Here is a 26,695-nt window from a genome sequence, read left to right as displayed (position 1 = left end):
ACAAGGAAGACCCTATAACCAAAATTATAAACAAGCAAAAACACTGTTGAATCCCATGGGTTACAGGAACTCTGGTTCAATGTCTTTAAAAAGATTTAAAAAAAAAATCTTTAAATGACTGATAAGAAGCAACTGCATGCCTGAAATATTCAAGCCTTTTCTGTGGTCATGCTTCTAACCCAAGGTTTTCTTTTGTGTGTGCATGTGTATGTGTGCACGTGTGAGTGTGTTTGTGTATGTGTGTGTGTACATGTATGCTGGTGAATACAAACCTGCGTGGGGTCATGTAAAGAACAGAAGTCAACCTGATGCATCTTCCTAGGTTGCTCTTCTCCTTACTTTTTGACACATTCTTTCACTGAGCACAGAGCCTGCAAATTTGGCTAGACTGGCTGGCCAAACCCAGAGGTTCTTCTCTGGCTGTGCAGGAAGATCCACTCATGAATAATATTTTGTGTGGGTGCTGCAAGGACAACCTCAGGTCTTCTTGCTTGCATGGAAGCACTTTACAAACTAATCTCTCAAGGGCCCAAATTCAGGTTCTGATGAGGAAATGGTCTTTCTTTTACCAGAAGACACATTGGATATTGGTGTGGCTGTTCCAGGAAATACTTTGTTCACACAATCACACTGTTAATAGTGGTAAATTCTATAATATTTGACAATACCCCATTTTAAAAAAATGTCTCTGCCAGATTGTAGGGTTTTAATATTGTTCACAAAAGGGTCTTTAGTGATGAATGTATTTATTCATTAGTCATTATAGAAGTAGGCTCTTGTCCTGTCTTTCATGAACTTTGTTTTTAACTTTTAGAAAGTTAGTTCCATGAGATAAATTGCATGTCATGAGAAGAACACACTCTCTGCTCAATCTAAAGATCAGACCCACTCATCTCCTCTGAGACACAGAGAGAATTAATAGAAAGGTCTGAAATTTAATACCAGCCCAATGAGACGACAAGTTTGTAATTAACAATAATGACCCTACTGTGACATACTAATACTTAGTAAACACATTTGAACATGCTTTAATGAACTTTTCTCTGCAACATCTGAATGCAACAGCAAATAGAAGAGGGGAAAAATCTAAAATTTCACACACAAGTCAAAGTTTGAACACTGTATTCCAAGTTGAAGTCTTTCATGAGCTAGAAGTACAGAAGGGATGCCTCCAGAGAAAGCAAAGCCTCTCCTAAACAGAGCAGCAGAGTCAGTCTGACATTTTCTTCTGAGTGTATAGTAGGCTTTAATTTTTTTTTTACATTTAATTTAAAACATTTTTTGTTACAAGTGTAATATTGCTTTGTGTATATGTATATGTGAGTATATGTAAATGATTGCTTTGTGTATATGTGAGTATATGTATATGATGTGTATATGAGTGGGCATGTGAGCCATGACATTCTGGTGGAGGTCAGAGGTCACTTTGCGGAGCTGGTCTTGCCTCCTACCTTTATGTGTGCTCCAGGTTCCCAGGTCTGTGTGGCAGTCACTTTTAGGTTGAGACTTGTTTTATATGTTGATTAATTCAAGTATGTGGTAGACATTTGTAGGTGAGTGTGAAAGAGGTTGTTTGGCTTCTTGGTGGTAATTTCCTCCTTGTAACCTCCCCAGGAGTGGATGGACCAAGTTGGTTGTCCCCTTACCTTCTACATGGCAGGTGTATTATGGCACATTGCTTCTGCATCATGCTACTTTGTGAGACTTGTAAAATATGTTTCAGGGAATTGCCCCCTCACTACGTAGATGACAAGCTGAAAAACATCAGTTAGCACGTTAACTCGGGGATCTACTCTCGGCCCACCGTCAGGTTTTCAACTGTCAATGACCCAGCCAATCAATGTGCTTGAAGTTAGATTTGACACAGTTGTAGAGCCAAGTCACTTCTTCAGTTCCTGTTGATGGACAGAGCCTAAAAATGTGTGCTATGTATGCATGAGATGACAGAAAAATCTCAGGTGGGTCTGTGGGGTTAGGCTCTCCCTTCATTAGTTGTATGAGTGTAAAGGCCTAGTTACAAGGCGTTTGTGGTCCCCCAACTTGTGTAGAAACAAAGGTCAAAGAGCAGTCTTCTTGCAGACTTTGTGAGAACTCAGTTCTGGTATGATCAAAGGGCATCTCATGCATGTATGTAAACCACAACGGATCTCATTGTTTTATACAATTAATATGTACTAATAAAAAGTAAGAGAGAAAGACCTGCACCCAAAGAGGCTCCCATGGTATAAATAACTACTGCATCAAAGAACCCTTTTTTGTCAAATAAAACACTACATCATCTTACTGGTTCTCTTGGCAACTGGTAATCACATCAGGAGACTCTGTGGAGTTGTATAAATGACCTTAGAGAAGGAAAGATCTTAACTCTTATAGTCCTAAAGTCATCAAACCCTGGAACCCAGGATAAAGATGTAATCAAATTATGAGAAGCTCCTCAGGAAACCCAGAGGGAAGAGATTCGGGTTTTAGTTACATGGAGATCCTGATAACAGATGTCCTGTGAAGGAATCCAGGAGCAGAGGAAATTTCCATGACAGCATCCTCAGGGTAGGGCTGATTAACATTCCTTCATGCATAAACATGGTGCTTTCTAGTGCAGCAGGTGGGGCTCAGCATCTGGAACCAGCTGTCCACCTTATCTGTTTCCATCCCATTCAGAAAAACTGTGGGGAAGGCCTCTGACCCTAAGAACAGAGTATCTATATTCAAAGCTAAGACAGCCATGGAAACTTGGCTGGCCTACTCGCCTGTGTCTTAATTGCAAGTGTGGAGTATCATTTTGAAAAAGATCTGGTGACGTTTGCTTTGTGGGTATTTTAAAGATGATCCAGCTCCACAGCTGCCAAACTAGAATATCTGAATTACCTAGGCTAGAAAGGGAGGAAAGGGTACTATTAAAATAGAGCTTCAGTCTCAGGAAATCTAGTTTAGTAATTGGAGGGCGGAGTTGAAGAATTTGATCTTAGGCATTGGAAAGGTTGCTAAGTGGTTACACACTTGACTCTTATGCAATAAGCATGATACAGGCCAAGGATTTGAACTTTTATCCATCTATATGGCAAATGGGCAGGTAAGCCCACTGGCTTGGCAGACTTGCTGTAAGAATGGGATGTTCAGTAGACAAACTCTGCCTCTATGGAAAACATGAAGACTGATTGAGAGAAATTCCTGATGTCACCCTAGGGCCTCCACACACATGCACTCCCATGTGTACATGCCACACACAGGCACTTACATGTGCACTCTCCACACACATGCTCTCACATGTATACACTCACCTCTAGATGTATGTGTGCCTGTATATATACTATACAAACAGGCACATACCTTCCTTACACATTACATACACATACTCAGGGAAAAGCAAAGGAGTCTGAATATGGAGTAAGTTCTCAGGTAATGATACTTCCCTTGGTTTGTGATGGACTATGCTCTGGGGAGTACTGGGGATTAGGGATGAGAATTCAGCCATGAGAAGCTCAAGTCACAGAAGAATACTGTGCTGGTTTGAATAGGTATGGTTCCATAGACTCATGTATTTGAATGCTTGGCCATAGGGGGTGGCACTGTTAGGAGATATGGCCTTCTTGGAGTAGGTGTGACCTTGTTGGAGGAAGTGGAGGTTGGTTTTGAGGTCTTCTATGTTCAATCTCCACTCAATTTGGAAGACAATATGTAGGAGGAGCTAAGGTGGGAGGAGTAAGGAGAGGAAAAGGAGGAGTAAGGAGTGGAAGAGGAGAAGGAAGAGGTGGAGCTAAGATACGAGAGAGAGGGGAACATGGAGGCAGAAGTGTGCATGTCTCTAGCAGTCAAAGGTAGTTGGGATATCTAGGTTGGGTATTGGGTTACACCTCTGATTGTATGATCATCTTGTTATTGAGCTTCACCAAACACTTTGGATAATCTAAGCATTAGAGTCTCATTTGTACCAAGCCTGTGTGGTTGGTAGGATGGTCTGGGCAGTGCCCAGCCTTGTGGAGACAGCATGGAAGGTTGGCAGAGCCATCTTTCACACTGGTGTCTTGTGGGTGGCAGGGCTGGTGTTTCTGGCTAGCTGTTTCTAGCTGTGCTGTGCATGTGGCCTCTGGCCACAGAACATGATGGCTGAGCTAGGCAAAGCTGTTGCAGCTTAGATAGTCTGCTCGATTAGCGGCCATTTTTAAATATCTACCTCAACAAGTTTCATCTTGTCTGCCTTTGGATCAAGAAGTAGCACTCTTAGCTCCTCCAGTACCATGTCTTCCTGCACACTGCCATGTTGTTAACTCTGAACCTCTGAGTTCAGATGATTGAATCTCTGAAACTCTAAGCCAGCCCCAACTAAGTGTTTTCTTTTATAAGAGTGCTTTGGTCATGGTGTCTCTTCACACCAATAAACCTCTAAGGCAAACATTGAGGTCAAATCTAGCAGCTGATTAGAAAAAGGGTTTTGGTGAGACTTGGTGTTGAGACATGTAAATGGAGACAGATGTTCTCAGGAGACTAGGGATGCAGTGGCTCTAAGAGCACCTCCAGGGTAAGGGAGCACCTCCAGGGCAAGAGAGCATCCCCAGGGCAAGGGAGCATCCCCAGGACAAGGGAGCACCTCAAGGGCAAGGGAGCACCCCTCAGGGCAAGAGTATCTCCATGGCTGGCCAGCAGTCAAATAGTCTTAGAAGTGATTGTTTTATTTTGTATCAGGCTTGCTTCTGGAAATTTCCTCCTTTGAGTGCTTAGACAAAAGTTGGCAGGAGTATCAAGCTTCCAGTTTGGTATAGTTTGCAAGAAGGCTGTGGGCCCTGTTGTCTACTTTTATCTACCTCCCTCCAAGCATCTTGTTTCTAGATGGTAAAGCCCAACTCCAAGGCTTAGATCATGAAAAGAACTAATTGGCTCCCGTGAGAGAAAAACCCAAAGATTTGATCTTCAGTAGCGTTGGATTCAACTGGCCAGTGCTACCACCTGCATCAAACCTATCTTCTATTATGGAGCATCTCAAGAGAGAACCTAACAAGATGACAGAGTAAGTCATGTGGAGTCTTTGTTTATCACCAGTGGGGCTGCCCTAAGCAGAGTAGCAGGAAGCAGTCTTGACCTCCAGTTTCTTTGAGTTTTCAAAGACAAAAACCACAATTGTGACATGTACAGAAAGGCAGCTTGGACATCTGCAGCAAGCCAGCATTTTACAGAAGCAGAGAGACAGTAGTTAAGTGGTCAGGCAGTTCTCATAAACTTTAGGTCAGAACATTGTACAGAAACTTATAGCTAGTCCAGAGATCAGTTTATTCTAGGAATTTATGGGTGATGTAAATGACCAGAGACCAATTTACTCAAGAGGGTTTTAGCAGTTACGTTAACTCAGGAATAATATCATTAGATGGCAGAACTACCTACCATCTTTAGCAGCCCACTATGCTTTGCTCTGACCCACCCTGCTTTCTCCAGTGCTGGCTACATTTTCAGACCATTCCCAGGGCAATAGCTGGCCACTCATACAATCTGAGGTTTAAGCATGTGGCATGGCATGTCCCTCTGCTGATTGAATGGTGTCCTTTCATGGCTCTGATGAAGCACACATCACTTATGAGAAGATGTGGGACCAGGGAGCCATGGAACTGGGGGAGCAGGCCTGGAGCAAGAGTTGGGTCAAGGATGTGTCTAAACCTGAAAAATCTCATCCTGAGATTGACAGGAGTCAATCGCTCCCCTGCCCCTGGACTGTAGGCCTCCCTGTACTCACATATTTGCCCACTGGAGGAGGTCATATAGCCCAGTAGCCAGGTTAGAATTCCTTTCCCCTTATAAGCTAATGTCCAGCAGCACCTGGAATTCCTTCTTATGCAAATGAGGTATCCCAACCACCCTGGTTCCAGCCAATGCTGTCCACTCACCCCAAAGTCCTTACCTATTTCCCAAAGGTTTTGATAGCCTTTGTTCCCCGCATTAAAATGAGCTGTCTAACTTAAGCTTGCTTCCAAGGAGTCTGTTTTTACTACTGCCTGAGGTCACTTGGTTCCTGGCTGTCATGCCTTGCTTCCCCTCCCAGGATCGACTGGTTGTGATTGAAGTCATGTCTCTATGGACAGGGAAATGGAGTGTGAACTGCAAGAAACAAAGCAGTGGAGCCCATATTCTGAGCCAGGGAGGACTCATCCTTCCCTCTCATTGTTCTAAGAGGAAAACTAGATCCATGTAGTCACAGGAAAACGAAGGCAAAAAAAGAAATACAGCACCCATTATCATTCGCTGAGGACATGACACTGTTGCCCTTCCTCACTGAGAGCAACAGGTCTGAGACACACCAGGAGATTTTAGCAGTCTCAGCACGTGACTCCCTTTTTCTTTACACATTAAGCTGATAATATCTCCCATTACAGCTTTGATGCTGCACACCCTAATTGCCAGCAACCCTACTCTTGAATAAACTATGGGCGACTTGAACACAAGCCCCGTGAGAATGGGACAGTTGATCTGGTAACTGAGATGGTAATAAGAGAACAGCAACTGAGAACAATATACATCGTGAAAACCCTGGGCCAAAGTTGGCATGAGGCAGCATGAGGCTTTAGCATGCTGGTCAGAAGACCACATGATTTAAAAGTCATTAATTGATTACTCCTGGAGCTTTCTATTTAACAATTCAGACCCCAGTTGACCCTGAATAACTGGAAACTGAGGAAAGTAACAGATCAGGTGGGCTATCGTGTTCCTAGAGACCCTGCACATGTGCACATGTGCACATGCTGAGAGACGGAGGGAGAAGACCCGTTCTGAGTCCTCTCTGTACCCCTCACCTTTCAGCAATTTTTTTCTTCTCCATGAATCTGTAGTCTGCTAGATAAGACATCATCCATTACAATAAGAAGGGAAGTCAGTGCAAAGCCCGCAAAGTGATCACTGAAGCGTGAGTACCAGGTGTGGCTCCCTGCATCAGTCAGCCCATCTCTTAGGAAAGCCTGCTCTCCACACTTTCAATTTTTTGGTTGGACAATTGCCACCTGCACACTGAAGTTTCCTTTGTACCAATTAGTTTGTAATCAGAGTAGCACAGTGGCCAGAAGGAACACCCACTATGGTCGACTTTACATTAGGAATGGACTCTAGAAACTTTGGGTGAGGGTGGTCTTTTCCCATTTATGGAGCTGACGAAAGGGAATGTTCTACTATTTATGCTGTTAATAAAGAAATGGAATGAGTCCTTGAAATGTCTCAGCTTGATTAAGGGTTGCCCCAGTTTGTAAGAATATACATACTGGTGGGTAAGCACTCATAGAATTTTATGCGAGCCAGATACTGAGTTGCTCTGTGAAGACAAAGAAGAAAAGAAAAGAATAATATTATTTTCTAAGAAATAAAGGCAACATTTCTTCAGGGCACTCTAAGAATTCAAATAAAATTTCAAGTAGCACTTAAACAGTGAAGCCATCACATCGACATGGTTTTTTTTTAACCTTAAAGTTAAAGATAAACCTTTCTTCTAAGATGAAATGCAGACAGGAGAATTGTACTTCTTTCTTTTAAAAATATGATTTTTTAATATCAATGAAACTTGGAGAGGCAATACCTCCCGTATTTCTCCCTTGGTAAAGCAGGAGAAATGTGATTTTCATTTAATTATTTTTTTTTCAGTCTCTCTGCCTTGCCCCAGGATGCTCTAAAGATAGTGCTTAATTGTGTGTGGGGGGCGTGTATGTCTATGTAAACCACAGGAGAGTGCTATGCAAATGTGCAGGGCTACTAGCTCTTGGCTGGAGGCTTGTTGGGTGCTTGCTAAGTGCACATCAAAGTTCCCTTCCTTCTTCTCCATGGCTCAGAAGTTTGTGCCTATTCTAAAGTGTTTTTTTTTTTTTTTTTTATAAGCAGCAAGTTCACTGTCAAGACTATTAGCATAAAAAGTAAAGACAACTTCACAAACCGTAACGGGAGATATATCCCTTTCTGTGGCTCAGGACACAATTTTATATATGGGCATGGGAGTGTGTACACATATGCAGACACACACCCACAGCTACTGCATAGGGAACTATCCACCGTAGAAAGACAAAGGTAAGAATCTGGGTCAAAGTATGTGAGCACATATTTAAGACAGACACTAATACCAGGGCTCTACTGTAGTTAAACACTTAGGAGAGAACATGAATAAAGTTAGGTGGGGTAGTGTGTGTTTTGAAAAGCACACTGTTTTATTAAGAAGTTAAATGCATTTTATTGGCTGAGTTCACACACTTTATTACCTTCCATGGGTTGAGATTTTTTTTTTCCAGGAAGGAGGAAAAATGGCAGCACATTTGGAAGATATACACAGAAGAAAAACATTATGCACAACTATTCTGAAGATTCATAAGAACCGGGTGTAGTATAAATTGTGCAGTTTTTAATATACTGAAGGCAAAGACGAGCCATCTGTTTATGTGGGAGAGTGTTGGTTTAGGGAACACCATTCAACTCTATCCTAGATCTTCACTGAGGCTCTTATATTATCAAAAGGCAGCAAATCTCACCCTTCCTTGCACCCTCTGAACACCGTAATATTCATACTGGCCCATTCGTTATCACTTCTAGTTCATCTATGTTTTTATTTCCATCTCTTTGCACTCTTCCAGTTTTTAAAGACATACTGTGGCCCCTTGCATGTGTAAGTAGCTGCATTGTTCTATGCATTAAGCATCAACTTAAATCTTGCAAATAAATCAAGGTGGATGGATGGGTATCAGAAAGAGGACACCAAATGCAAGCGAAGGAGCTACTTGAGCAGAGAAAGGGAAGTCCTACCTTTTTGAGAACTATTAGTTTCATTTATTTATTTTTCAAGTCGCATGTTATCCAGTGATGAAGAAAGGCCAGCAGGCGTGCAAGTCCTTAGGTTCCCATTGTTGTGGCTCTATGAATGAACCAGACAGTCAAGAGGGCTACAGATCTACAGTCTGCTTCCCAGGTCTTAGAATGAGGTTTGAGTTGAAATGAAAACGTGTGGGAAGCCATGGCAAGGCCTCACTCTTGGCAAACACTCACCCTTGGTTCTCCTATCTACTATTCTTCTTTCTGCTTACCTTCCATGATTCACTTGCTGTATTTTCAGTTGTCAGAACTGCAAACAAGGCCTCATAGCAACCCACCTTAGTAACCCTTCCTCCTGATCTTTAGATTGGCCAACATCCTGCTAGATAGATGTTTTTAGAACCCCTGGTAACAACAAGGCTTTGTGAGAACAAAAGGCATAACCTAGTTAGACCCCACAGCTGCAGCCAGCTTCTTTCACCTGCAAAGCTCCTTTTCCTTCCTGCCCCTCCCCAAATCCTGTTTTCAGAGTATATAACCTGTGTGAACAATAAAATCTTTGCCAGCTTGGTCAGACTTCTTGACTTGCTGTGCCTCCTTATTTTCTCGCACATCTCAGTCCTCTCCACAGGGTCTAAGGGTCCCACTTGATTGTCCAGCTGGCCTGGACAAAAATGTAAAAAAAAAATTTATCAATCTTTCTTTTAAAAAGCAAAGGAAGGGAGTACGTAAAATCAGTTGCCAGCAGGCCAGCCTGTCTGCACGCCTTCCTGATACCAGGTGGTGGATGAAGAGAACCGACTCCCTGTGTTGTCTCCTGACCTCCACACATATGCCGTTGCATGTACAACCTTCCACATAAATATAAACAAACAGACGCAATTATTGTAAGTGAAGGAGAAAATAGGTTCATGGGAACGAATTTCATTTAGAGTCTCAGACTCAGGTCCTGGTCAACCGAAGGGAATATCTATGGTTTCTTTTTTCTTTGAAGGCAGAGCCATGGTTTTCCATGGCCTGAGTAAGAGATTCCTGGAACTGTCCCTCTGTCCTGGAGGGTGGGTGCTCTGAGAGCAGAGTGTCCCTACACCGTCGGCTCACTTCCCTCTCTTAAACAGCAGACGTTCTTCTCATTCCCCCTTCTTAACTGATTTTATTAATACATGCTTCCCATTTCTTCCACAATGTGCAGAGAGGGATATTTAATTATTTTTTGAGCTCAAAGGCAAAGCTCCACCGATGTCAATAGAAGTCCACGCTCACAATGGGGAAGTTTTATTTTATAGAACGTGTTAATGTCAGCTGTGTTCCTCAGTGTCATTTTATAACTTAATTAAATATCACCTCAATGATGGGGAGAACAGAGATTTGTTTCTACAAAAACTGTTTTATGCAATGTAAGATTAGGACTTAAACTATCCTGTCAGAACTGCCCGAGGTTGTGAAAACAGAAAAAAAAAAAAATCTTGTGATTAGATTCGCCTTAATTATCGTTACATTTTTGTTTCTCTTTTAAAGACTTTATTTTTATTTTTTAATGTGTGTGTGTGTGTGTGTGTGTGTGTGTGTGTGTGCATATGTGCAAGCACAGGTGTGTGCAGTGTCCATGGGAGCTAAAAGGAGTGTGTTACATTCCCTGGAGCACGAGTCACCGGTGGTTGAGTGCCACCCCAGGTGGGGGCTGCAAACCCAACCTCAGGCCTGGGAAAGAGCAGCAAGCATTCCTAACAGCTGACCCACCTCTGCTGCTCCTTGTTTTGCTTCACCTTAAAAGTGGTGTTCACAAACTATGTGTTACGGTGTAGTTTTTGGAATAAAGATACTGTACTTATAAATCACCCTAAGAAAGCAACTTGGCTCTCTAAAAAACTTCTGTGTAACTAGCCACATGGTATATTAATATTAGTTACAATGGCTCTATAAAAACCTTGCGGGTAAATATTTAGCCACATGTAACATTACCATGTACATATGTACATAGTACATAGTACTATGTGCAGGCTCTGAGCTCAATTATATTCAGCCTGTCTTTGTTTTGTTTTTAAAGTGTTTTTTTTTTTTTTTTTTTTTTTTTTTTTTTGGTTTTTTGAGATAGGGTTTCTCTGTATTAGCCTTGGCTGTCCTGGAACTCACTTGGTAGACCAGGCTGGCCTCAAACTCAGAAATCCGCCTGCCTCTGCCTCCCAAGTGCTGGGATTAAAGGTGTGTGCCACCACCGCCCGGCTTTAAAGTCCTTTTTAAACTGCTCTTCTAAATGGCCTATCAAAGTCTTAGCTGCAATAACTCATTGAAAATGGTGGTTACAACAAAGAATTAGACACACTGAGATGTCAAGCTTTCAAGAGTTAATGTTATTTGTTCTATGCTACTGTGACAAAATTGACAAGAGGAAGACCAATAATTTGGATGGCTTCAATCTAATTTTAAACCCTTAAAAAACGATTATCCAAGTAAAAGACACAGAAAAAAACAATTTTCAAGACGGTTGTACAAGTTGTAATGACCACAGCGTGTCCCACTGTCCACCTATGCACAGAATACTTTGCCTCAGCAACGTGGGCTACAAAATTGTACAAACCGAACATAGTGCTTGCCTTCACAACCCATACATGTTTGACAGGTCTGGCAGAACTAAGCAGAAATAAGAAATAAGAGTTCCAGATTTTAGAAATAAACTAAATCATTTTTTAAAAATCACCCACACATAAAAGGGACACAGACAGTTCCTTCAAAGACTGAGTTATAAACACTTTTGTTTATTGATTTATTGTGTCTGTATGTGTGGACACGTGTGTGCCGGTCAGAGGACAGTTTGCAGGAGTCACTTCTTCATTTCCACCTTTTTGAGGCGTGGTTTCTCTAGTTGCTTTTGCTCCTGTACCATACCCACAGGCTAGTGCTCCAGGCTAGCTTGGCCTGTATGTTTCCAGCAGATTCTTCTGTCAACACCCCATCTTGCTAAGGTGGCCTGTTATAGATGTGTCTTGAGGCATCCTGTTTCTTACATAGGCTCCAAGGCTTGTTCCTGGGTCGTCAGGCTCGGGAAGCTAAATGCTTTTACCTCCTCAGCCATCTCCCTGACCCTGAGTTATATGCATTTTATACACTATTTTATTGATATAATTTTCTTGATATTTATACCAAAGGAAAATGTCCATATTAATTTTGCTGGTAAGAACAATCTTCTTGTCTCTCCTTTAATGAATTGTGTTTTCAAAGTTTTGGGTGCCTATACACCATTCTTTTGAAACAGAAAAGGCATGGGCTGGAGAGATGACTCAGCAATCAAGAGCAGGCACTGCTTTTGCACAGGACCCTGGTTCTGTTCTGAGCATCTGTGTGGTGCTCAAAAGAAGCCATTACTTCAGGTCTATGGGATTTGACACCTTCTTCTGATTTCTGTTGGCATGCATCTTCTGATATGCATGTGATACACACAAATATGTGCAAATAAAACATGCTTACACATAAAAATAAATAAATAAACCTTAAAAGATAAAAACAAAATTAAAGTAGGACAGACTTCATAGAAATATTTTTATATGTTTAATCTCCACATGCGTATCCTACATAGGATAACAGAACACTGCAGGGGGCAAGCACTGAGTGCTCACTAACTGTGCAGATAAGCACAATTCTATCAGGCAGAATCTTTAGCCAGCCCAATTCATGGAGGTGAAAACTGAGGCTGAGGTATAGTTATGCTGGGCATTTGCCCATAGCAACTCAGCCGGCTATTCAAAGAAGTGGATTTAAATCCATGTTTGTGTGACTGCACAGTCCGTGGTTCTGTGATGTAGGCTCTAACCCCCAAGGATCCTGCTCTGTCATATATGTGTTAGGTGATGAAGATGGGGAGGGGCTATGGAAAGACCCTTGAGGCTCATCCACTGGTAGTCATTTCCAGGTCTTTCTTTTCTGTTTTCAAAGAACACATTTCAGGAAACAGCGACTCCCTGAGCCTTATATTTTTTATGGCACTTCTAATTTGTAATCCTAATCAATTAAAAGGTTGAAATCACCAGTCATTTATTGCCAGAGAAAACAGGGATGGAGTTTAGAAGCACAGGAGGCCCCGAGTTCCTTCCATGCTTACGTCGAAGCCATTTAGACAAACAGAAGAAAGTGATTACTTCTGCAAAAACCACGAAATGTTCATTTAAAAAAAAAAATAACCTGGCTGTAGCCCGGCAGTGTGAAGTGTGTCAGTAATCATTTTAAACTATGCCCTTTCATACCTCTTCCGTCTCTTTCCGCCTTCTGAGTAGGTCTTTGATGTAACAAAGACAGTTTCAGACAAGATTCCAGTTCATCTGGAAAAAAAAAGGCTTAAGTCTGGAGGCAAAATGCAGTGTATTTAAAATTTATACACTCCATGATGCCTTTGTTCTGAACTTGAAGATCCCGCAAAACTTGGAGCTCCTTTGTCCTCCTTCCTTAAGCTCACTTCTTCCCTCTCTGCTTATTATCCAGCCGCCGCGGCTTGAGCGGGCGCGTCCACCACTTAACTACATGCAGAGTCATGGCTGACCCCTTCTGATCAATTGCCAATCCATACAGGTTTGACTGATAAAAGAGCCAATTAGATTTAAGCAAATTAAGGGACATCACCAATGTCAACCACTTATTAAACTGAACACTGAATTCCATGCATACAAAACACAGATGCACCGAGCCCCCATTAAGCGCTGAAATCCTAACCCCATTAGTAACTCCAGACCTTGGTAGGGTAAAGGTCGCAGGGAGGTTTCATATTTATGGATTAACATTTGGATTCCTTTTTTATTTTTTTTAACTCTTTGCCTAGAACTCTTGAACCTGGACCATAACGCTATTCAAGAGCTTGGATTAAAGTGATCTTTCATTTCCTAGAGTATCTTAGCCCCAAGTAGGAGTATTATGTTTTAGAAATAATACAAAATGTAGTGGTTGTAGGATTTTGGAATTCTGAGTGCGTGGGGGAGGTGGGGCTGTACTCCACAGATGAAAGCAAGACATACTCCATAAAGATCCTAAATACTAAAACTTTTTATTTTTATGTACAGGGGTACTTTACGGATTGACGCCATTAACTGACATAGTTAGCTCTCAGTAGCAATCACTGTTTTCCATTCCTAAGTTCAGATAACATGGGTTCATCAGATTTCCCTTGTGGGTATGTGTGTGTCTCTGTTCATGTGTCTGCATGTGTGACTGTGAACATGTGGAAGCCATAGGTTGACATCAGGCATCCTCCTTGATCATGTTCCTCCTTATGTCTGGAGATAGGGCCTCTCTCTGAACTGGGAGCACTCTAAGTCAGCTAGGCTATCCGTCAGCTCTGCCACTCAGTGCTGGCTTTCTAAGTGTGAGGTCTCATACCGGTGAGGTTAGAACATGGTTCTGGAGATTACATTAGGTCCTCATGCTTCTGCAGCAAGTGCTTGATCCACTGAATCTTCTCTCTAGCCTTGGATCTGTTACTCAGGTGATATTATTTTCCCATCAACAAGAGAATGTTGTATACTAGCAGATGAGATGTCTCTTGGGCATCAGCTAAGAGATGAGAACTCTTGAAAATCCTTTTTTATAAAAAACAGTGTGTGTGTGTGTGTGTGTACATGCAATGCCAGAAGTGTACAGCAGGGCGGGCATCATGTTCCCTGGTCCATGAGTTGCAGGTAGTTGTGAGTCACCTGACACACATGCTGGGACCCAAACTCTGAAAGAGCGGTTTGCACTCTTAAGTGCAGAGCCATTTCTCCAGCCTGGCTTTTAAAATTCTTCATACTGCATGCCCTTGTCTCCTTTGTCTAGATTCCTGTATAAGCTAAGGCGTATTCATCTTATACTCATTGGAGAAAATGTAACTGAGCTCATGAAATGTGGAGCTGTTTCCTACATTAATTCTCTGGTCAGGGCTGCAGCTAGATTTACATAGCTATGGCCTTTCTCCACTGGAGAGCTGTGCACAGAGGAAGTCGCAGCTGTGCACAGAGGAGGTCACAGCTGTGCACAGGGGAGGTCACAGCTGTGCACAGGGGAGGTCACAGCTGTGCACAGGGGAGGTCACAGCTGTGCACAGGGGAGGTCACAGCTGTGCACAGGGGAGGTCACAGCTGTGCACAGGGGAGGTCACAGCTGTGCACAGGGGAGGTCACAGGTGTGCACAGAAGAGGTCACAGCTGTGCACAGAGGAGGTCACAGCTGTGCACAGGGGAGGTCACAGCTGTGCACAGGGGAGGTCACAGCTGTGCACAGAGGAGGTCACAGCTGTGCACAGGGGAGGTCACAGCTGTGCACAGGGGAGGTCACAGCTGTGCACAGAAGTCACAGCTGTGCACAGGAGAGGTCACAGCTGTGCACAGAGGAGGTCACAGCTGTGCACAAGGGAGGTCACAGCTGTGCACAGAAGAAGTCACAGCTGTGCACAGGGGAGGTCACAGCTGTGCACAGGGGAGGTCATAGCTGTACACAGAGGAAGCCACAGTTGCATACAGAGAAAGTCACAGCTGTGCACAGGGGAGATCACAGCTGTGCACAGGGGAGATCACAGCTGTGCACAGGGGAGGTCACAGCTGTGCACAGGGGAGGTCACAGCTGTGCACAGGGGAGGTCACAGGTGTGCACAGAAGAGGTCACAGCTGTGCACAGAGGAGGTCACAGCTGTGCACAGGGGAGGTCACAGCTGTGCACAGAAGAAGTCACAGCTGTGCACAGGGGAGGTCACAGCTGTGCACAGGGGAGGTCATAGCTGTACACAGAGGAAGCCACAGTTGCATACAGAGAAAGTCACAGCTGTGCACAGGGGAGATCACAGCTGTGCACAGGGGAGATCACAGCTGTGCACAGGGGAGATCACACCTGTGCACAGAGGAGGTCACAGCTGTGCACAGAGGAGGTCACAGCTGTGCACAGAAGAGGTCATAGCTGTGCACAGAGGAGGTCACATCTGTGCACAGAAGAAGTCACAGCTGTGCACAGAAGAAGTCACAGCTGTGCACAAGGGAGGTCACAGCTGTGCACAGAGGAGGTCACAGCCATGCACAGGGGAGGTCACAGCTGTGCACAGAGGAGGTCACAGCTGTGCACAGAAGAGGTCATAGCTGTGCACAGAAGAGGTCATAGCTGTGCACAGAGGAGGTCACATCTGTGCACAGAAGAAGTCACAGCTGTGCACAAGGGAGGTCACAGCTGTGCACAGAGGAGGTCACAGCCATGCACAGGGGAGGTCACAGGTGTGCACAAGGGAGGTTACAGCTTTGCAGATGACTATCACATAAAGGTCATCAGGAGGAGACTAGGTCTATGAGAAACTGAGGAATGATAACCCAACAGCTTAATGGTTATTAAGCTATTTATCTGAGTGTGTGCTTGTAGTACATGCACATGTGTGTGCAGATGCATATACATATACACAAGAGGATGCCAGAGGAGGATGCCAGGTGTCCTGCATGGTCTCTGACTGAACTGCAGTTAGCTGTTATGGTTAGACTGCCTAATGGCAAACCATCTAAAACAATCCTCTGCTCTTACTCCCCTACAGTTCTGGGGTGACAGACATTGAAATCTACACCGTCTCGTCTGTGTGCTGGGGATCTGAATTCAGGCCTTCATGCAGCATAACAAGCACGTTCCCTATGAGCCATGTCTTCAGCCCCTTGTTAAGCTGACCTGACCAACTTATTCATGCTCTCACCAATTATTCATCACACACCTACCTCATGCCAAGTCTGATTTAGGCACTGAAGATAAAAATGAACAGGGCCCAGTCCCTGCTATGTAGGATCTTATCGGGAGAAACTGTGATGGTCAAATTAAACAGATGACTTCAATACACGTGAGTGTATTCTGGCCTGTGGACTGAATCTCAGACTAGGTTAGCAAGAGATAGCATGCTGATGAACTAAAGAAATAGGTGAATTTATTCATGAAGGTGCGTGTGTGTGTGTGTGTGTGTGTGCGCGTGGTGTGTGTGTGGTCTGTCCATCGTCTGTGTGTGTGGCATCTGTGGTGTGTATGTATGTGTGTAATGTGTGTGTGATGTGTGTGCGTGGTGTGTGTGATGTGTGTGTGTGGTGTGTGTATATGTGTGTGGTGTGTGTGGTGTGTGTATGTGTGTGTGGTGTGTGTGCAATATGTGTATATGTGTGTGGTGTGTGTGTGGTGTGTGTATATGTGTGTGTGGTGTGTATTGTGTGTGTGGTGTGTGTATGTGTGTATGGTGTGTGTGTGTGATATGTGTGTGGTGTGTGTGTATATATGTGTGGTGTGTATTGTGTGTTTGTGGTGTGTGTGTGCATGTGTGTGTATGTGTGTGTGGTGTACATGTGTGGGGTGTGTGTATATGTGTGTGGTATCCATGTGTGTGGTACGTGTATATGTGTATGTGGTGTGTGTGGAGTGAGTAGTGTGTGTGGTGTGTATGTGTGTGTGTGTGTGTGTGCATGTGAGTGTGTGATGTGTATGTCTATGTATGTTTTAAAAGTGGTTTTGTGCCTTTGTGCTGTGTAGAGATGAGAAGAGGACATTGGTATCTTGCTACAACCTTCTCCCCTTTATTTCCCAGAGTCAGAACTGTTTGTTGAGCCTTGCTCTCACTCTTTTGTATCAGGGTGAGTGGTCAGTTAGACAGGGGTATCTACTGCCTCCCATTCCGCATCCCAGGCACTGGGTTCAGGCATGCGGTCATGCCCAGGTTTTACGTGGGAGATGACTATTCAAACCACAGGTCCTCATGGTTCTGCACTAAGCACTCACACATGCTGAGCTCCTCCTCCAGCCCCGTCCACCAGGTAACAGTTGATAGCAAACATTAGGTAAAGGAAAACCAATGCCAAGTACCTGAAAAGAAACTATAGTTCAGGCTACTCTGTTTCAACCGAAAGACACTGGAAACTCAGTATCATCACAGAGATGAGCCACTGAAAGGAAAGACAGGGCAGTGGCTGTACCAGGCAAACAAAACCAGAAAGCAAGGAAGGCACAGAAGCGCTTCTGCCAGTTGGTTCCCTCCTGCCTGCTGCTTCATTTACTGCCTATTTGGTATGAAGCAGGGCTCACTGGAAGGCACGCAAGACTTCTTTAATAACTCTCAGCACTAATTTAATTCTACTTAAACACACATATTCTACTGAATGCCACATGCTTTTCAGCATGATTTTTATGTGTAAATCATGATAATCCGTTTTCAGTTCATTAAGTAAGAGGAAGCATGAACTAAAACCTATTTAATCAATGAGGTATCACCTTTAAACTGCCACAAGGTCATAAAAGAGATCATTTCTAAGCAATAAGTTTCCTAATTGTGATCAACAACAATCTAACCACGGGAGAAAGAAAGTCCTGGTGGCGGCAATAAAGTGGCAAACGCTCTGTCTCCAAAGATATCGCTTCTTATTTGGGTGAAGGGTCACCTTCCATATCTGGACCTCTGGGTACTTACTTTCAGTGGTTACACTGATCCCAGATGGTGTAAACCACTGAAGAACCTCAGTCCACAGTGTGTCTCAGCTCTGCCCCACACCTCAGAAAGCAATGACTTATTTCTCCTATTTCTGTTACATTGATTCTTGTATTAACAAACACACCCCCGTGTATGTACTGTGTGGGCCATAAGCCTGTGCTATTTTAACTGACTCATTATCACATCCACAAAAGAACTTATTGGGCCATACAGGCTTAACTACACACCAAGGGCGATGTATGAAATGAGCTCCTTTGTGAATTCAAACTCCATTTGACATGAACTAGGAATGATCTCAGTCAGAGTACATGTTATCAAAGGAGCACATAGTTGACTGAGATTTTTCAATGCAGGGGAGTTGGGCTGCTGGGCAGACACAGGATCTCCTTGGTTGTTCTCCTGAAGTGTTTTCTGAAAGCCCACACTCCGAAGCTTCCGTTGGATGTCTCATTACTTTGGACATGTATAAATACCGAACTGAGGGGGGAGACTTCTTCTTAGCCCTTAGACCTCACAAGGAGTTAGGGCATGGGACAGAGCTGACTGCACATCTAAGATCAATAATTATGGTTATTCCAAACTGCACAAATTTTGAGTACAAATATTTAAAATAAATATACCCAGAATGCATTGGGTCTCAAACAGGAAGGGCTTAGAGTGTTTACTCGGATGAAGTGTTTATGGGGCATGTGAATGAGAGTCCAACTGTAATAGCTACTCCCTGCCCCTTACAAGAGGACCTGTATTTTAAGACTGGTATTGCCAATATGGTTTGCAAAGGGGTTGTACCTTTTTCACTGAGTACCAGTGCTCCTGCCTCCTTCCGTATATGCTGCCAACACTGAAAAGGTTTAACAAAAATCTAACAAGTTGAAGAAATCAGAAAACAAACAAAAATAAACAACAAATAAAAATTTACTAATGCTATTAAGGTATGGACATCAGAGATACCTGTGTATACAGATACGCACATAGTAAAAAAAAATCAAACTCAATAAAGTAATCAAAGACTATCAATAAGGAGTTTTCAAAAAAAAAAAAAATCCTAAACATGCAAAACTACAGCCAAGCCAGCCCCTCAATTCTAAAATACAGAGTTCACTTGCCACTCAGTTCTTGGGATTCCTGTTTAAAATCAGAAAGCCAACAACAGACTTCACAGACTCACCCCCAGGAGGCATTTCAACAGAGACAGGGTCACTGAGCATGCTCCCTTGGCTGTTGGAAGCATTTACTTGTACTGTGTAGTGGGAGAAGGGAACCAGTCCATCCACCAGCACCCAGAGCCGATTTCCTCCGATGTTGCAGATGGTTTTTGTACCACTGAGAAGGGTGTAGTTGTTGCCTGCTGATTGAAGAGAAAAATTACACTTAAAGGATAGCTTCTGCAATTGCCCGAGTGTTTTCTTGGGTTGGTTTCATGTTTTATGAAATGGCCATATATAAAACACTTATAAAAATATATTCTTACAGGTCTTAGCAAAAGTGCAAAGGCAAGAATGCCTGCTGACTGTTGGAGAGGCCCAGGATTAGAACCTGTGCTTAGCTTTTTATATAGTAATGTCTTCTCCCAAAATACCCAATGTTTCTGAGTATCTAGCTTTTATCTGTGAGCTCCAAGTGGTGATTGTCATACAATGGCACCATGAACACAGCTGAGATCTTTTTTTCTGCACCCAGCATAAAATATCTGTTCAAAACCACCTGTTATTTGGTGTCTTGGGGCTTCTGAGCATAATGTGTATACCAGCACATAGTTAAGAAGTATTACGTGTGTGGCTCATCAATGTATGTGGGGCTGTGGCTCAAGCGTAGGTGTGGGTCCTGTTGGGCTGAGTTGTAGATCCTGTGTGTCTGCTGCCCCAGGTGGCTCAGGGGGGCAAAAGTGCGGGAATTTGACTGAGTCTACTCCACATGGTGCCAGGCGGATGCCGGGCTAGGGGAAGCCACTCAGTTCCACTCTGGGTGTGGGGAGATCCCAGTCTGAGGTCCCAAGGGGGCAGAGCTCTTGGATTGGGGGTCTCTAGGCTGAGGCGACTGGCCAGAAACTGGCTGGTCTCACTCTTTGGGCACCCAGGCACTGCTGGGGGACCACAGAAGGACTGAGACGAGGGGAGTGCGTACAGGCTGGACTGGCCCACAGCTGAAAGGGGCATGGGGAAAAAGCTCCAGGGCACCCCACAGGGTAGGTAAGACTCTTAGTTGGTACAACTTGCTTGGCTGGGTCATGGCTGGCTCCGCTAGCTTGAGTTGACAGGATTCTGTGGCTGGACTATAGAGAAGTCCTCCGGCGGGAGATTAAGCGGCAGCTCATTGGTTGAAGTCCCCCTCTATGATTCTCCACAACAGGCCCCAAAGGCAAGAGGAAGTCCATGGTTTTAAAAGGTTTATTGTCATGTGGGAAAATGGATGAAGCTGTACCCTATGTTCTCAGGGCAGGCCTGAGGTTAAATATCTTTTGAGAGTAGGAGGGTTAGGAAAGGAATGCTTAATTGGCTACGCCCTCTGGCCTTTATGTATCTCATTAATAAGGAGATCTCTTGAGGCTCTGTGGCCTGTAGTCACACCCTCTACCTGTGCTATGTGACACAAACCTCTTTTTGGGAGGGGCTGTGAATGGCTGAAGCCAAGTGAAAGGAACCAAGCCCCAGGAGAAAGGTTGAAGACCTACCATCTCTTTAGGGTATTCAGGGTTCAAGGCCTGAGCTTGACCAAGTACCCAGCTGCCTCTCACAGCCCACAGCTCCACATATGTATATAGTCTGATTAACCGCCTGTGAACAAATCTACCCAGCTCTCTCACTACAATGAAAACACAATACAGATTGCTGCTGCTGTTTTGTTATAATCCATTCAATTTACACCCAAAAGACAAATATAACCCATACAATTCATACCTGCAAGACAAATGTTGATCACCGGCATGTGCTTAAGATGTAAGCACCTGGTGTCCTGTTTCCTCGGTGGTTATTAACTATGTACTAATCATCAAATTCTATTGTTGTTCAATTAAATTGTAGTGTTGTTCAATTGTGACCAACGTAAATCTCACCTTATCATATCCTTTTTATTCCATCAGATAAAATTCCAAATTCTAACAACAGGAGTCTGATATCTGCTTAGGGTGTAGCCATTTCATGAAACATTGGTGGGACAGAAAAGATTAAACATATACAAAAATATCTTGAAAGTTATTTATAAATGTTTATAATAATTTCTGGTTGAAGGAAATAGCTACAATTTTTATTTTGAGTACGTATGCACCGTTAAGTGTCTTCAGTGGCCACAAGAAATCCTGGAAGATCACACAATAATTTGTTATGTTGGTCTTGAAATTGGTACAACCAAAGGGATGGCTATTCCAGAGAGAATAATACTGCTGATGGACCAGAATGCGCAGAAGCATAGTTGCTATTTATTTTCAATAAAGAAGCATTCTAAGTTTATGAAGGGATGCCAAGTCTGAGATGGAAATAGAATTCTACCCTGCCATATATGCAATGCAGTGATCACAGAGTTCTAAATTCTAAGGGCTTTACTCTGTTTGAGTTTCCTTTTGAATTGTAGTATTTTAGCCTTCTGAGGTTTTTTTTTTTTTTTTTTTTTTTTGCTATATGGCTCAACTGAAGACTGCTGAGTGACAACTGTAGGCCAGGAAACTGGTGCCCACAAGATGACTCCTCAGAAGCATAAAGCATGGGCCCTGTACCCAAGAAATCTGCTAAGAGGGCATGCAGGTCCTGTCTGGTCATCGTCTCAGGATGATTTCATGGTCAGCATCAGCACAGCTTCAGGTCCCAGGATGCCCAACTCTTTGGAAGCATTTTTACTAATGGCTAAAATGAAGGTTGCTGTTGCCACACGCTCAGCTGAAAAATTCCAAAAAGGTCACCTTATCCCACCGAGACCCAGACAGATGCTCATCTGGCAAGGAAGTTGTGTAATTTGCACATCAAATAAAAGATTGAGAATTGTAAAACACCAACAAAATTCTACAATTATGCCACAAGAGCATAATTTTACCTATTTCTCGCCAGGTGTGAACACAAAAGTTAGCATCTATGCTCAAAACGCTGGAGAAAGTGTCCTCCTTGCATTTGGTTTGTTTATTTATATTGGAAGCAATTTTTTTGAGCTGTAAAAAAGACCCTGTCAGGAGCTCTGAAAATGGCATGGCAGAGAGAAATGTATTAAGTACCACTTTACTCTAAGTTTGCCATATAACAACATTAATACATGGTAATTATACAATTAGTTGTAACGTTAGTTTCTAGCTATAGAACAATGATTACTGAGTAATTATAAGAAGTATATAATTACTCAATAATTATGAGAAGGAAGCAATTATATAACCATTTTGCTCGGCTCAAAAAAAAATGTACACGTGTTTCTTCAGGAGCCATGCAGCTGAGTGAGTGCGATCTTTCCTCATGCCTCCACAAATGCATGGTTCAGTTCAGAGATCCGAGAGTGAAGGTCAGGATTTCCACTCTCCATGAAGCTCAAAAAATCCTCGGTTCAAAACCCGCTGTGTATCCATAGATTAGCGTACCTTGCTTTGCGAAAGTAATCATGGGTGTGTGGGTCACTGTAAGTTTCTGGGTTGGGGAACAAGAGTTTACCATACTCTGAACCCCACTTGTTGTGATGTTCAGCAGAGCGTCTCCGATCCACATTGATCTATCTTAACATGAGGCGCTGGACATTAAGACCAACTGAGAGAGCCAAACTCTTTGCAGAATGGGCTGGTTTTAGCAAGAATCCATGGTTCATCCACACTGGAGTCACTTAGTGCAGTTTCATAAAAATGCATAGGCTTGAGTTCCATTCAAACTTATGAGTGAGGAGATGAGTACAGGAAGCAGAAATCACCGAACGTGCTGATTCATCGACATGGTGAAATCTGAGAACTACCAGCTGAATTAGTTATCTATAGATATGTTATTTTTAAAGACAAATTTATGTATATGAGTGTTTTACTTGTATTTATGTCTGTGCACCATATGTGTGTCTGATGCCCATAGAGGCCAGAAGAGGGCATTGGATCCTGGAACTGGAGTTATAGATAGTTGTGAACTACCAAATGGGTACTGGGAACTGAACCTGGGTCTTATATAAGACCAGCCAGTGCTTTCAACTTCTGAGCCATTGCTCTGGCCCCAACAATTAGGTTAACCTTACAGTAATGATCACAGTTCATTTCCTCTGCTTCTAAAAGTGGCTGGACCACACATGGCTTCCTAACTAGAAAAGCTTTTGACTCTGGGTGTAGGCTATAAAATGTTTATTCTGTTAGTATATTAGCTATATAAAGAAAGAGTATAGTATCTAAACATATCACAAATACACACACATACAGCTGATATATATACAAGACCTATCTTTGAAGGCTACAAAGTCTAACACAACTGCTGTATGAGAAATTTTAGTGTATGCATGAAAGAACTTCAAAGTGAGTTATCAGCTATCACTGAGGTATCTATGACAACAGCGACTTCACGCCTGTGGTAGGTATACCAACAATGACTTCACAATTTCTGACTTGACATTTTCTTCTTCTTCTGTGTCCCTCTCATTCCAGTGCCAGGACTGGAAACAGGCATATCACATCACAGGGAGGGAACAAGTTTTATATAGCTCTTAGAACTGAAATTTTATTACTACTATTGTTTTAAGTGCATGTGTGTTCCCTGTGCTGCTATATGCGTGTGTGTACAAAGGGCAAGAACTCATCACTTTCCTCAGAGCTGGAGTTTCAGGCAGTCCTGAGCTCCTCTAGGAGGGTGCTGGGAACTGTATTCAGGTTCCATGGATGGGTACTATGTGCTCTTGATCACTGAGCCATTTCTCAGGCCCCTGAATCACATAATCAAAGAAAAAAAACCTTTTTGTGGGTAGTAACTGTTTGTAACTAGTTCTTAGGGATGTGACACTCTCTTCTAATCTTCTAGATACTAGGCAAAGACACAGACACAGTGCACAGATATACATAGAGGTGAAATATTTATACACATAAAAAAGTAAAAATCAATCAATCTTTTAAAATAAGAAATGGCTCTAGCTACTTTGGGATATTCCAAATTTTGAGGAGTCTTCAGACATGTTAAATCATCTGGTTCTACCTTCATATCTTGTTTTGAAGAGAAAGAGGGGGGAGAGGGAGAGGGAGGGGGGGATGAAGAGGAGAAAGAGGAGGAAGAGGAGGAGGAAATAGGCAAAGTCTGTGTCATCAGATTCAACAGCAGACCAACAGGTTCACCAGCTGCTCCTAGCTTCGAAAGGAAGACCTACTAAAACATTAACTGAATCAATGGACATTTTCTACCAAGAAAACTTTAATAGTCTTATTTGTTTAATAGCAGAATATTTTCTATACAATTATTTTGTTCATCGAGACCCAGTGTATGTAGATGTTGCTTTCATGTGTCAGATTCAGGGTGTAAAGACGGTTATTGTCCTGGGACCCCATCCTATGGGATTCTCTTGATTGAAATCACGTAAGTGGGTATCCTTTCTCATTCTCGTAATGTTCATTGTCACAAAAATTTTAATGCACCATATATTCCATAATTTTTTCCTCTGTGCAGTGCCGCTCTGACCTTTTCAATATTCTATAATTTGACTGGCTGGCCATTTCTGTTCCCTTCCTTTTTACAGCCTTATTAACTTGTAGGAAGGAGGTGAGGCGCACCACCAATCAGAGTCCATAATATTACAAAGGTCAGCATGGCTGTGCGGTGCCCTCACACACGGGCACTGCATGGCAGGTATTAACATCCTGATATCTTATTCATGTGACTAAGACTGTAACAAGAACAGAAAACGGCACAACATGAATCCGTTCTCCAGAAAGAGATTATAATGAGAAATGACAGCGAACAAACCAAACTGAATCGTGTTACGTCGTGGTGATTTTATGTGTTGCACCCGGTGCCGCTCCGCACTGGCCCTTGTCTGAATCCAATTAGACCTTCAGGTAGAAAAGGTGTTAACTAATTTTCTGATTTCCAGCTACAAAAGGGTGTATATTTTAGCATATTGAGGTCTTGAATTTTTTTTGAGGTGGTGTGCTTCATCTATCTCTATCCCTTTGGGCTTTGCCAATACCCAAAAGAAAAGACATAGGAGGCCATGCGGCAGAGCTGAAACTAATGCTCTGGCCATTCTCCATGGTGTTGCGAATCTAAAAACACCTCCAATGCAAGGCCTTCTAAAAAACAATGTAGAGATTAAGAAAATGCAATCTGTTTTTGTCAACTACATTATATAACCTAAAATTCAGCTTTATTGTCTTATTTTGATAGTTTTCTCTCCATCTTGGACAACAAATTCCATATGAGCAAATGAAAGAGTGCTTTGGGAAAATGAGCTCCAGTCACAGGAAGCTGTTGCGAGCTTCGTCACTGAACAGTGGGCACGCACAGGGCCACTTTACCACCAGGAATGTTTCCTGGTAGAGTCCCTGCACGGCTTTCCTGTACACACCACAGGTGTGCCTAACCCTTTGCACCACTGTGATCAATTGGAAAATCCTATTGCCTTTATTGACCCCAGAGAACTGACCACCACGCAACTACAGTTTCACAACATGCTTAGAATTTAGACTTTCCTGTGAGCATTTATACGTACTTATGAAGCGTCCTCTGTTTGAAAACAGCAGCTGTCTAGGGAGGTAATATCGGGTGGGGACTGTATGTTTTTTTTTTTTTTTTCCAAGGACTTCTATCTGCTTTCCTTGAGGGTCATGCTGTCGGGGCTCCTATAATTCTTGTGCCATGCTGTCATGGACCAGGATTACTACCAGCAACAGCTCAGAGCTACCCATGTCTAGGGTCTCATAGACTCTCTAAATCTTGGCAGACCTTATTGGCTCCTCAGCTGAAGGTCTTCAAAGCAGGACAATCCAAATGCTGCTGGGCCAGAAGCCACGTTTCTAGGTTCTAAAGATGCCCTTTCAGCACAGGTTGGCTGTATTTGGACCTAGCAGGCTGCTAGGATGGAGGGTCTTTTTTCTTTCTAGTATTGGGATAGAGGCTGCTGTCAGTCACTGGCTGCTTGTTAATGAGGCTTTGGTTCTTTGTCTCCCTGTGAAAGTCTCCTTAGTATGGCTTGGACTCCCCAATACAGCTGTGTCTCCCTAGTATGGCTGGGTTTCCCCAGAAGGGTCTCCCCAGTATAACTGGGTGTCCCCAATATGGATTGGTCTCTGTTGTGGCCTCAGCTGCCCCACCTTGGACGCCAAAAATGTTGCGAACCGCTCTGCCCCACGCTTGGGGGCCAGAAATGTCCCGGCCTGCATCAATGTTGGAACCCGCACTGCCAAAAGCCTTGGAGGCTAAACTGTTAGAGCCTGCACTGCCCCAGGCTGCTCCGGTATGAGGGTCCGGGTTCAGCAAGAGAGAGAGTGAGGAGGGACTCGAGGAATGGAGACCAGACAGAGTGTGATTCAATCCCGTTTATTCTTCAGTCTCTCTTTCTAGTCCAAGTCCCAAG

At 43.2% G+C, this 26,695-nt stretch overlaps 1 protein-coding gene across 1 annotated transcript in view; it reads right to left on the bottom strand.

The window, feature by feature from the left end:
• Ush2a (usherin) overlaps window positions 1–26,695 on the bottom strand; it is a 681,657-nt gene that overhangs the window by 257,201 nt on the left and 397,761 nt on the right. The window contains exon 38 of the mRNA XM_034512972.2: window positions 19,371–19,550. Within this exon, the coding sequence (XP_034368863.1) occupies window positions 19,371–19,550 (180 nt within the window). The remainder of the gene's footprint in view (window positions 1–19,370; window positions 19,551–26,695) is intronic.

Source organism: Arvicanthis niloticus, chromosome 10 (assembly GCF_011762505.2).
Source record: "Arvicanthis niloticus isolate mArvNil1 chromosome 10, mArvNil1.pat.X, whole genome shotgun sequence".
Classification (NCBI taxonomy): domain Eukaryota; kingdom Metazoa; phylum Chordata; class Mammalia; order Rodentia; family Muridae; genus Arvicanthis; species Arvicanthis niloticus.
This window is presented reverse-complemented; position numbering and strand designations above follow the sequence as displayed.